General features: G+C 42.3%; 1 protein-coding gene across 1 annotated transcript in view; it reads left to right on the forward strand.

The window, feature by feature from the left end:
• The window catches only part of JCAD (junctional cadherin 5 associated), a 71,555-nt gene that overhangs the window by 19,916 nt on the left and 38,182 nt on the right, over nucleotides 1–13,457 (forward strand). Inside the window, exon 3 of the mRNA XM_023548811.2 lies at nucleotides 6,780–7,119. Within this exon, the coding sequence (XP_023404579.2) occupies nucleotides 6,839–7,119 (281 nt within the window). The 5' untranslated portion in view covers nucleotides 6,780–6,838. The remainder of the gene's footprint in view (nucleotides 1–6,779; nucleotides 7,120–13,457) is intronic.

A 13,457-nucleotide genomic window follows, 5' to 3' on the forward strand; every position in this document is an offset into this window, starting at 1 on the left:
AAGAGGGACTAAAAAATGTAGTCATAGATCTTTCGTATGGCGAGGAAGACAAGGCGATAAAAAGAAATAAAAGTTAGGTTTAAACTCAGAAAAATATGGGTAAATATTAAGGTAACCACAAAGGAGACTAACAATCCTACTCAACAAAATGAAATACAAGAAAAAAATAGAGACACAGCAGAAACAAAATCAATAACAAATAAGAGGAAAAGGCGATATATAAAGATAACCTACTCAGCACGAAAAATTAAGTGGGAAAAAGAAACTGTCAACAACACAAAAAAAGACGTCAAAAGGACAGAACTAAGCTCATACCATTTTGTAATTATGCTGAATGTAAATGAACTAAATGCACCTATAAAAAGACAGAGAGTGGCAGAATGGATTAAAAAGCACGATAGGTCTATATGCTGCCTAGAAGAGACACACCTTAGACTTAGAGATACAAACTAAAACTCAAAGGATGGAAAAAAATATATCAAGCAAACAACAATCAAAAAAAAAGCAGGAGTGACAGTATTAATTTCTGACAAAATAGACTTTAAAGTTAAATCCACCACAGAGGACAAGGGGCACTATATAATGGTTAAAGGGACAATATACCAGGAAGATATAACCATATTAAATATTTATGCACCCCCAATGAAAGGGCTGCAAGATACATAAAACAAACTCTAACAGCATTGAAAAGTGAGATAGACAGCTCCACAATTATCGTAGGAGACTTCAACACACCACTTTCAGTGAAGGACAGGACATTCAGAAAGAAGCTCAATAAAGACACGGAAGATCTAAATGCCACAGTCAACCAACTTGACCTCATAGACATATACAGAACACTCCACCCGACAGCAGCCAAGATTACTTTCTTTTCTAGTGCACATGGAACATTCTCTAGAATAGACCACATATTAGGTCATAAAGCAAGCCTTAGCAGAATCCAAAACACTGAAATATTGTAAAGCATCTTCTCTGATCATAAGGCCATAAAAGTAGAAACCAATAACAGAAAAAGCAGGGAAAGGAAATCAAACACTTGGAAACTGAACAATGCCCTGCTCAAAAACAACTGGTTTATAGAAGACATTAAGGATGGAATAAAGAAATTCATAGACTCCAATGAGAATGAAAACACTTCCTATCAGAACCTTTGGGACACAGTGAAAGCAGTGCTCGGAGGTCAATTTATATCAATAAACACCCACATACAAAAAGAAGAAAGGGCCAAAATGAGAGAATTATCCCTACAACTTGAACAAATAGAGAGCAACAGAAGAAACCCTCAAGCACCAGAAGAAAGCAAATAATGAAAATGAGAGCAGAATTAAATGAAATAGAAAACAGAAAAACAATTGAAAGAGTTAACAAGACTTAAAGCTGGTTCTTTGAAAAAATAAACAAAATTGATAAACCATTGGCCAAAAACTGGAGAGGAAGCAAATAACCCGAATAAGAAATGAGATGGCTGATATTACAACAGACCCAACTGAAATTAAATAATCAGATTACTACGGAACATTATAATCTAACAAATTTGAAAATCTACAAGAAATGGATGAATTCCTAGAAACGTACTACTTACCTAAACTAACACAGACATTGGCAGAACAGCTAAAAAAGACCCATAACAAAAGAAGAGATTGAATAGGTAACCAAAAAACTCCCAACAAAAAAAAAGCCCTGGCCCTGATGGCTTCACTGCAGAGTTCTACCGAACTTTCAGAGAAGAGCTAACACCACTACTACTAAAGGTATTTCAGAGCACAGAAAAGGACAGAATACTAACAAATTCTATGACGCCAGCCTATCCTTGATACCAAAACCAGGTAAAGACTCCACAAAAAAAAATTACAGACCTCTGTCCCTCATGGGGAAACCCTGGTGGCGTAGTGGTTAAGAGCCATGGCTGCTAACCAAAAGGTCAGCAGTTCAAATCCACCAGGTGCTCCTTGGAAACCCTATGGGGCAGTTATACTCTGTCCTATAGAGTTGCTATGAGTCGGAATCGACTCGATGGCAATGGGTTTGGTTTTGGTATCTGTCGTGAGCTTAGAAGCAAAAATCCTCAACAAAATTCTAACCAATAGAATTCAACAGCATATCAAAAAAATAATTCACCATGACCAAGTGTTGTTCATACCAGGCATCCAGGGATGGTTCAACACTAGAAAAATAATTAATGTAACCCATCATATAAATAAAACAAAAGACAAGACCCACATGATTTTATCAATTGATGCAGAAAAGGCATTTGACAAAGTTCAACACCCATTCATGATAAAAACTCTCAGCAAAATAGGAATAGAAGGAAAATTCCTCAGCATACTAAAGGGCATTTATACAAAGCCAACATCATCCTAAGTGGACAGAGTCTGAAGGCATTCCTCTTGAGATCAGGAACCAGACAAGGATGCCCTTTATCACCACTATTATTCAACATTGTGTTGGAGGTTCTATCCAGAGCAGTTAGGGTAGATAAAGAAATAAAGGGCATCCAGATTGGTAAGAAAGAAATAAAAGTATCTCTGTTTGCAGATGACATGATCTTATACACAGAAAACCCTAAAGAATTCTCCAGAAAACTACTGAAACTAATAGAAGAGTTCAGCAGAGTATCAGGATACGAGATAAACATAGAAAAATCAGTTGGATTCCTCTACACCAACAAAAAGAACATTGAGGAGGAAATCACCAAATCAGTACCATTTACAGTAGCCCCAAGAAGATAAAATACTTAGGAATAAATCTTACCGGAGATATAAAAGACCTATACAAAGAAAACTACAAGACACCACTGCAAGAAACCAAAAGAGACCTACATAAGTGGAAAAACATACCTTACACATGGATAGGAAGACTTAACATTGTAAAAATGTCTATTCTACCAAAAGCCATCTATAGATACAATGCAATTCTGGTTGAAATTCCAAGGACATTTTTTAATGAGATGGAGAAACAAATCACCAACTTCATATGGAAGGGAAAGAGGCCCTGGATAAGTAAATCATTGGCACTGGGTTTTTTTTTTTTTTTTTTTTTAAACTGAGAAAAAAGAATAAAGTGGGAGGCCTCACTCTGCCTGATTTTAGAACCTGTTATACTGCCACAGTAGTCAAAACAGCCTGGTACTGGTACAACAACAGACACATAGACCAATGGAACAATTGAGAATCCAGACATAAATCCATCCACATATGAGCAGCTGATATTTAATAAAGGCTCAAAGTCTGTTTAACAAATGGTGTGGCATAACTGGATATCCTTCTGCAAAAAAATAAAAACCCATATCACATACCATGCATAAAAATGAACTCAAAATGGATCAAAGACCCAAATATAAAATCTAAAACAATAAAGATCATGGAAGAAAAAATAGGGGCAATGCTAGCAGCCCTAATACATGGCATAAACAGTGTACAAAACATTACTAACAATGCAACAGAGAAACCAGATAACTGGGAGCTCCTAAAAACCAAACACCTATGCTCAATCCAAATACTTCACCAAAAGAGTAAAAAGATTACCTACAGACGGGGAAAAAGTTTTTAGCTATATTTCCTATCAGCATCTGATCTTTCAAATCTAAATGATACTGCAAAAACTCAACTACAAAAAGAGAAATAACCCACTTAAGAAATGGGGAAAGGATATGAACATGCATTTCACTAAAGAAGACATTCAGGTAGCTAACAGCTACATGAGGAAATGCTCAAGACCATTAGCCATTAGAGAAATGTAAATCAAAACTACAATGAGATTCCATCTCACTCCAGCAAGGCTGTCATAAATCCAAAAGACACAAAATAATAAATGTTGGAGAGGTTATAGAGAGACTGGAACACTTAAACAGTGCTAGTGGGAATGTAAAATGGTACAACCACTTTGGAAATGGGCTTGGCGCTTCCTTAAAAAACTAGAAATAGAATTACCATACGATCCAGCAATCCCATTTCTTGGAATATATCCTAGAGAATTAAGAGCCTTTACACAAACAGATATATGCACACCCATGTTCATTGCGGCACTGTTTGCAGAAAGAAGATGGAAGCAACCAAGGTGCCCATCAATGGATGAATGGATAAGTAAATCATGGTATATTCACACAATGGAATACTACACATCGATAAAGAGCAATGATAAATCCCTGAAACATTTCATAACATGGAGGAGTCTGGAAGGTATTATGCTGAGTGAAATTAGTAAGTTGCAAAAGGACAAATATTGTATAAGACCACTATTATAATAACTGGGGAAATAGGATAAACAGAGAGGAAAATATTCTTTGATGGTTATGAGAAGGGGGAGAGAGGGTGGGCCGGAGAGGGGTTTTCACTAATTAGATAGTAAACCCACTGCTGTTGAGTCGATTCCAACAATTAGATAGTAGATATGAATTATTTTAGGTGAAGGGAAAGACAACACACAGTGCAGGTGAGGTCAGCACAACTATACTAAACTGAAAGCAAGGAAGTTTCCTGAATAAACTGAATGCTTCGAAGGCCAGCACAACAGGGGCAGAGGTTTGGGGACCATGGTTTCAGGGGACATCTAAGTCAATTGGAATAATAAAATCTATTAGGAAAACTTTCTACATCCCACTTTGGAGAGTGGCATTTGGGGTCTTAAACGCTAGCAAGTGGCTATCTAAAATGCGTGATTGGGTCTCAGCCCACCTGGGGCAAAGGAGCATGAAGAACACCAAAGACACAAGGTAATTATGAGCCCAAGAGACAGAAAGGACCACATAAACTAGAGACCTGCGTTGGCCTGAGACCAGAAGAGCTAGATGGTGCCCAGCTACAACCGATGACTGCCCTGACAGGGAGCGCAACAGAGAGCCCCTGAGGGAGCAGGAGAGCAGTGGGATGCAGACCCCAAATTCTCATAAAGAGACCAGACTTAATGGTTTGACTGAGGCTGGAAGGACTCCGGAGGTCATGGTCCCCAGACCTTCTGTTAACCCAAGACAGGAGCCATTCCCAAAGCCAGCTCTTCATACAGGGGTTGGACTGGACTATGGGGTAGAAAATGATACTGGTGAAGAATGAGCTTCTTGGATCAAGTAGACACATGGGACTATGTTGGCAGCTTCTGTCTGGGCAGGAGATGAGAGAGCAGAGGGGGTCAGAAGCTGGCTGAATGGAGACAAAAATAGAGAGTGGAGAGAACGAGTGTGCTGTCTCATTAGGGGGAGAACAATTAGGAGCACATAGCAAAGTGTATATAAATTTTTGTATGAGAGTCTGACTTGATTTGTAAACTTTCACTTAAAGCACAATAAAAATTAAAAAAAAAAAAAAGACATAGCAGGAGTGGGTCAGGAATGGCACAGTTGCTATGGAGATTTTTTCCATTAGTGCAGTAACTGCCAGAGCTTGTCCACCTTCCATAAAATATGGGTACATAAAAATGGAAAGTTACAGACCTCCAAAGTCTGACATGCTCCATGCTGACAACTGGGGCGTTTGTCCAGTTGTAATCTAGCATGTGAAGAGCGGGAACACGCACAGTCAGCAGAGTTGTGTGATGGACCCCAGCAAGAATTCCCACCGACAGGAAGCGCATGCGTCTTCCTTTCACCTGCGCACCGGCCAGCAGGCATTTCCTGGCCATTGTTCTTGGTGCCTGCAGCAGCTCTATTTCCCTCCACTAGCCTGCTGTGACTGGAGCTGGCCTCGCTCTCAGGAGAGCCTGACTTTGGTGTGCATCTTGCTCATGCCAGGGTCACAGCCTCTGTGGAGTGACTCACGCACTCTGTGGAGGCTGTGGCAGATGCCATCCAACCAAAACCTGTTCCTGCTCTATTAACAAAGGGAAGACTTAGGAAATTAGGCTCCCTTGTGTGAAAATAAACATGGCTGCCCCACCTCTTTTCACACATGCGCTCTTAAGTACATTTCTGTCCATTTTTATTCTTCTCTCTTGGTACTATTGCCTTTGGGTGGCTTACTGCCGGGAAAGTCGCTGCTGTTGAATTATGGACACGCTTGACTCAGAGATGCCAAGCTTTTCCAAAGCCAAGACCCATAGGGGCAGAATTTGATTCTTAAAGGTTTCATGTGGAAAGGAGAACTTTCAGATTGTGTAGTGGGCTGGGTGTGTATGCTTGATGAGTGTGCTATTTGTTTTCTCATTATGAGCCTAAAGCCTTAAAGTCTATTTTCAGATGCTAGTTAACCACCATGTGGTAGAGTCCCTGGCAATTTCCATTTAGACTGCTTTCTCCAAATTTGAGCATGGCTATTTGTTGATTAAATATCGCACTCTGCCCTTTTTGAGCAAAAGGTATGTTTGCGACATGAAAGCAGGGAAGTATAGTTAAGATTAAGCTGGACGTTGGCAGTTTCCGTTTTTAGAAACATGAAGCAGTAATTGCAGGTTCGGGGCCTGTATTTATTTTATCCTCACTCCACATGCCTGTTGTTTTTAGATGAGTGGGGCAAGGGGATGGTGGATACGGTTAATCATTTCATTGCTTAAACACTATTCTGGAATCTTCTACAAGAGGCATTCATCAGACAGTGAAATCCTCAGAATTACTACCACATCCTGTAGAGCCAATGTGGCATCCACCCACTCTACTTGAGAAAGATTGAGTGTGGCTTCAGGTAGAGCAACCCACATTTCTTCTTTACCTGCAGAGATGCTGTGGTCATCAGCCCTGGTTTAGTTTGGTGCATGTAGAGGGAGGAGGAGGGGACAGACTCAATTTTAGGGAAAACTGGTGACACAGGAGTGGTGACTCCTCACAGACAAAGCTCTCTGTCTTCCCCCCTCAGTGATGGATCCTGCCACCAAGATGTTTCTAGTGACTGAGCTTTGATAGACCCAGTGCACCATGTACAGTGTAGAAGACCTCCTGATCTCTCATGGATACAAATTGTCACGGAACCTTCCTGCACCACGAGAGGACAGCAATGAGGGGCATCAGCCTGAGGTGACGAGAGCTAGAGCCGGCCGCAGCTTGTTGAACGGGTATGAGAACGATTCTGCAGCCTTTGCACCAAGTAAGAAATCCCTGGGGAGAGGATGCCTGGGTAGCTCCGAGAGCTGCTGTGGCACCCCTAGAAGCTACAGGGAGCCCCAGAGTTCTTCTGCTTTCAGAGCTTCGGAGGCGGGGTAAGTCTCAAGCTTAACCCATCATTTTCTTTTGATTTGGATTTTTGCCAGTGGATTATTTATGTAAGTAAACTCCTCCAGCACCTTATATTTGACTGGGGTCTGGGAGGCAGAGAGGAGCTCAGGGACAAGAATCTTTTTTTTCACAGAGGCATTTGGAATGTTCTGGCAGCACCTAGCACAGGGCCTGGCTTGGAGCAGGCCTTGAATAAATAGTAGTTGAGTACCAATCGCTAGAAAAAGATATCCTGTTTGGTAAAGTAGAGGATCAGCAAAAATGTAGGAAACCCTTGATGAGATGGATTGACACAGTACCCACAACAATGGGCTGAAACATACCAACAGTCAGGAAGGTGGTGCAATACCAGGCAGTGTTTTGTTCTGTTACATATAAGGTCATCCCGAGTTGGAGCTGACTCAATGGCAAACTAACAACAACATCAAGTGAATCCTATCATGCCAAACACTGTTATTTTAACATTTGGCTTCTTTGTTCCTTTATAATTTCTTCATATGGCCTCAGATAGGTATCATTTTAAAACTCTACAAAAGCTAGTTCATGTCATGCACACATTCATAGTACATTTGGCTTTTTAACAGTTTCAGTATTTTGTACGTTACAGGGAGTTGAAAGGGGGTATGTATTCCCCTCCATTTGTGAGAAAGAAAATCTGTCTTCTGATATATTCACATAATTCTGTTGGCTTCCAACCCATCTTTCTCTTGCACACACACTGGCCCTAATATGGGTATCCCATCTGAATACCCATATTAAACATCTGTGGGTGTTTCTTTACATAAAAAAAGAGGGCAGTTGGTGGGGTGGACAGGGTGGTTGAAAAAAAAAAAAAGGAAATTTAGGCAGCTTGCTGCAGAGCCAGCCTGGGAGAGGAGTCTTGAAACTCCATCAGAGCAGTTTTAACCTAGAGGAAACTTTTGTCATCACTTCATAAAAGAGTGTTTGTGCTTTAGTGCTGCCTTGGGAGCAGGCACAGATTGGACAAGAAGGGCCGTGGTCATATACAGCATGTTATGTAACTGTGTGTAACAGGCAAAAAATGGACAGAGGAAACAGATTGAAGCAGAGGCCTAACTTTAAGAGCAACAAATAAACAAAAACGGCAACGAATTAAGTCCAAGAGGACTGACCCTAGTCTGCTATGGTGGTGGTGGTTGTTAACTGCCGTCAAGTCAACTCCAACTTATGACGCCCTCATGTATAACAACGAAATGTTGCCGGCTCCTGGACCGTCTTCACGATCGTTGTTACAGCTCCATTGTTACAGCTACTGTGTCAGTCCATCTTACTGAGGGTTTTCTAGCAACTGGTACTCAACCACCTTCTCACAGACAGGATCTTCGTTGTTGGTTGACAACTTTCAGGCAAAAGTGGGAGGTATTTTGTTCTTAGAGTTCAGAGCACTCAACACCTTGGTTATGGAGTCAAAGCGAAGGCAACAGCTGTTTCTTCACACTCAACGTAGTAAAAGCAGGTTCATGTAGCCCAGTCAGAACTACTTCTCCATGAAGGGCAAGTGTTGTTATTGATGGTGCCAGGTTAAGGAGGAAAACGCAGAATGGAAAAGGACTTGTAGCCACTTTTATTTAACTCTGCCCTTCAAAACTTGTATCTGTGTCCACACCACCTTGGGCGTAACTCTGTTAACCACGTTCCCTGCAAAACATGCCCACCCTGGCTCCTGGAAAAGGGAGCTTATAGATGAGTTGGCTGTGGGTTAACACAAAAAATCACAACAGTTGCTGTTGAATCGATTCTGACTCAGTGACCCATGTATGTATGGAAGAACTGTTCTCCGAGGGTTTGCATGACTGTGACCTTTCAGAAGCAAATCCCTAGACCTTTTCTTCTGAGGTACCTTTGGGTGGGTTCAAACTGCCAACCTCTCAGTTAGTAGTCCAGTGCTTAGCTGCTTGGGTGACCCAGGGACTCCTGGCTGTGGTTTAGGACAGCCTGAATTACTGCTACATAAATTTATGCTTGATTTTATCTCACCAGCTATTGTTTGTAGCTTGGTGCTGAGTACGTCTGTGCTGTCCCTCTTGGATTTCAGGGTACTGAGGTTGTACTTTGTCTCCTCTTTCTTGTTGTGTTTCCAGCAGAGCTTGTCTCAGTACTGGGTCCCCAGTGGTTGTTTAACATATGCTAATGGATCCAATGTATTCTTTCCACCATTGTAACAGCTGTTGAAAAGCAGGAGGCTCAATTTATAATGAGGTAAAGGCAGTGACCGTGGAGTCCCTATGAATGTGCCCGGTAAACTTGAGGGAGCAGATCAGAGTTGGGTCCTGGAGCGGGAGGCCATACATAGAACCCGCTTTAGAATTCTGTGTTGGAAGTATGGCTTCCAGCCTCTTCCACAACTTGCTTAGAGGTTTCTAGCCCAGGGACCACAAGAAGCCATGAGCTGGCCTCTGCATGGCCAGACATAATCAGATCTGAATGAGATCTTTTCTTTATGTCGTTAGCGAAGCGCTCAGATTAGTGGCTCTGAGTAGCACTGGGATGTGTTTGTATAGATGACAGAGCATTCAACAGATCTGGCCTATTTTCTGTGTTTCTGAGGTTTGCTGATTAACCTGGGAGGTGGATAGTAGCTTTTGGATTGAAGGTTGCCTTGTAGAGGAGAAAGAGAAAATGCATACGTGTTTGCAAAACTCCACCCCAGTGCCCAAAGTCTCAGATAACAGCTGCAAGGCTTGGTGGGCTGAGATGAAAAGGTGTTTCCTTTCTTTAGTAGACGGTAGACCACTTGGCCTTGAGAAAACAGGAGGCAGATGGAAAGTTAGGCGTGGAGCACATTTACTTTTTCCATCAGAAAAGACATGCTTTGGGAGGTGATTAGTAGGTGCTAACAGATTTTTTTTTTTTTTTAAAGATTAAAAAAAGAAAAAGGGAAATCTACTTTGGTTCCCATGAATTCTGGATCAGAATGAATAAAGATACTTTGCCGGATCCCAGCTCCAGGCACCGGACAAATGCAGCTGCGTTCCCGCCGCCCGGCCCGCACAGCAACCTCTGTGGGCTGGCTTCATGGTCTGGGGGCGGATGGTCCCTCATGGCTCTAACTTCAAGCCATCGGGGTGACTGGGGTGTGTCACAGGTCTCCTCTCCCTGCAGTTCTTGGGTGGGTTGAGGCCTGCCCTAGACTGTACCCACCACGGAACAGGATAGTCCTCAGGCCCCACTAAGTCCCCAGGGAAGATGGAGGTCAAAGCTAGGGAGGGTAACGGGCATCCAGGGGCAATCTCTAAGTTTGCGTTCCCCCCTCCACCTCATCAACAGGGGTGGGGTGGGGGGGTTGATTCACCAGCCCGCCTCGTCTGGCACCCCCTCGGACTCCCACCTGGGCAAATGCCCCCTCTAATCCCCTACTCACTACGTCTCTGGGTCGAGGTGGTTCGGAAGGTCCCAAGGGCTGAACACAGGTCACTTTGTTTTATTTTGGTCGGGTGGCTGAGGTGTAGGCAGGAAGGCAGTATCCTTACTTTATAGATGAAGAACGTGAAGCCTAGAGAATGTCTGCAGCTCTTCAAAGGTCACCCAGCGAGGTTGTGGAACTCGAGTCCAGGCCTCTGGAGGCTGCTGCGCTGAAGCAGTGCTGGCCTGGCTGACCTCTCTCTGCAGGAACCCTCGTCCAGGTGTAAAGGGACGCACAGCTCTGTGAGGTCCTTCTGCCATTGCCCTGTGTCGGGCTGACCAGCTCGCTTCCTTGTCCTCCTCCCCCTCTATGTGCCGTGGATGTGTAACAGCTCTCGGACACACTGTGGCCCTTTCCTGCCTGTGGGAGCTGTATGAGGAGTTCATCCTGCCCTGCCTCTGTTGGCTAAACGTACACAATACTGCTTTGGGCACATGGTTGAATGCCACATAAGTGGAAAGCCGTACTGTCTGCAGTCAGGCTTCGCTAGAACATGAAGATTCTGTGGGGAGAATGATCAGAACTTGCTTTTCCTCTGAAAATTAGCATCATCTTAGATTGGTGTTTCCAGTTTAAGGGCCAGTTATAGTCAAAAGATGCACTCAACTACTAACCTAAAGGTTGGTGGTTCAAACCCACCCAGTGGCACCACGGAAGAAAGGCCTGGCAGTCTGTCTCCATAAAGATTACAGCCAAGGAAATCCTATGGAGCAGTTCTACTCTGTAACATATGGAGTCACCATGAGTCAGAATTGACTTGACAGCAGTGGGTTTGGTTTTGGTTTTGGTTTCTAGCCAGGAGACCTTTTAAAAGCAGGGCTTCATCACTCTAAATGGAGAGAGCCTGAAAGCATTTCCCTTGAGAACGGGAACCAGACAAGGATGCCCTTTATCACCGCTCTTATTCAACATTGTGCTAGAGGTCCTAGCCAGAGCAATTAGGCTAGACAAAGAAATAAAGGCATCCGGATTGGCAAGGAGGAAGTAAAATTATCTCTATTTGCAGATGACATGATCTTAATACACAGAAAACCCTAAGGAATCCTCCAGAAAACTACTGAAACTAATAGAAGAGTTTGGCAGAGTCTCAGGTTATAAGATAAACATACAAAAATCACTTGGATTCCTCTACATCAACAAAAAGAACATCGAAGAGGAAATAACCAAATCAATACCATTCACAGTAGCCCCCAAGAAGATAAAATACTTAGGAATAAATCTTACCAAAGATGTAAAAGACCTATACAAAGAAAACTACAAAGTACTACTACAAGAAACTAAAAAGGACCTACTTAAGTGGAAAAACATACCTTGCTCATGGATAGGAAGACTTAACATAGTAAAAATGTCTATTCTACCAAAAGCCATCTGTACATACAGTGCACTCCCAATCCAAATTCCAATGACATTTTTTAACGTGATGGAGAAACAAATCACCAACTTCATATGGAAAGGGAAGAAGCCTCGGATAAGTAAAGCATCACTGAAAAAGAAGAAGAAAGTGGGAGACCTCACTCTACCTGATTTCAGAACCTATTATACAGCCACAGTAGTCAAAACAGCCTGGTACTGGTACAACAACAGGGACATAGACCAAGGGAACAGAATTGAGAACCCAGATATAAATCCATCCGCATATGAGCAGCTGATATTTGACAAAGGCCCAGTGTCAGTTAATTGGGGAAAAGATAGTCTTTTTCACAAATGGTGCTGGCATAACTGGATATCCATTTGCAAAAAAATGAAACAGGACCCATACCTCACACCATGCACAAAAACTAACTCCAAGTGGATCAAAGACCTAAACATAAAGACTAAAACGATAAAGATCGTGGAAGAAAAAATAGGGACAACGTTAGGAGCCCTAATGCAAGGCATAAACAGAATACAAAACATTACCGAAAGTGATGAAGAGAAACCTGATAACTGGGAGCTCCTAAAAATCAAACACCTATGCTCATGTAAAGACTTCACCAAAAGAGTAAAAAGACCACCTACAGACTGGGAAAGAATTTTCAGCTATGACATCTCCGACCAGCGCCTGATCTCTAAAATCTATATGATTCTATTAAAATTCAACCACAAAAAGACCAACAACCCAGGCAAGAAGTGGGCAAAGGATATGAATGCGCACTTCACTAAAGAATGTATTCAGGCAGCTAACAGATACATGAGAGAATGCTCTCGATCATTAGCCATTAGAGAAATGCAAATTAAAACTACGATGAGATTCCATCTCACTCCAACAAGGCTGGCGTTAATCCAAAAAACACAAAATAATAAATGTTGGAGAGGCTGCGGAGAGATTGGAACTCTTATACACTGCTGGTGGGAGTGTAAAATGGTACAACCACTTTGGAAATCTATCTGGCGTTTTCTTAAAAAGTTAGAAATAGAACTACCATACAACCCAGAAATCCCACTCCTCGGAATATACCCTAATGAAATAAGAGCCTTCACACGAACAGATATATGCACACCCATGTTTATTGCAGCTCTGTTTACAATAGCAAAAAGCTGGAAGCAACCAAGGTGTCCATCAACGGGTGAATGGTTAAATAAATTGTGGTATATTCACACAATGGAATACTATGCATCGATAAAGAACAGTAACAAATCTGTGAAACATTTCATAACATGGAGGAACCTGGAAGGCATTATGCTGAGCGAAATTAGTCAGAGGCAAAAGGACAAATATTGTAAAAACAGGGCTTCAAACTAGTTCCTTCCAGTTCAAAACCCTGCTGAGAACTTGCGTTTCTAACAAGTTCCCAGGAGATGCTAATGCTGCTGGTTAGGGATCGAGGCTGAGAACTCCTAGTAGAGCAGTGGGTCTTGAAATGTATTATGCATAAGAATCACCTGGGGATCTTGTTAAACTGTAGATTCTGATTCAGT

The sequence above is a fragment of the Loxodonta africana genome, chromosome 4 (assembly GCF_030014295.1).
Source record: "Loxodonta africana isolate mLoxAfr1 chromosome 4, mLoxAfr1.hap2, whole genome shotgun sequence".
In the NCBI taxonomy this organism is placed as follows: Eukaryota; Metazoa; Chordata; class Mammalia; order Proboscidea; family Elephantidae; genus Loxodonta; species Loxodonta africana.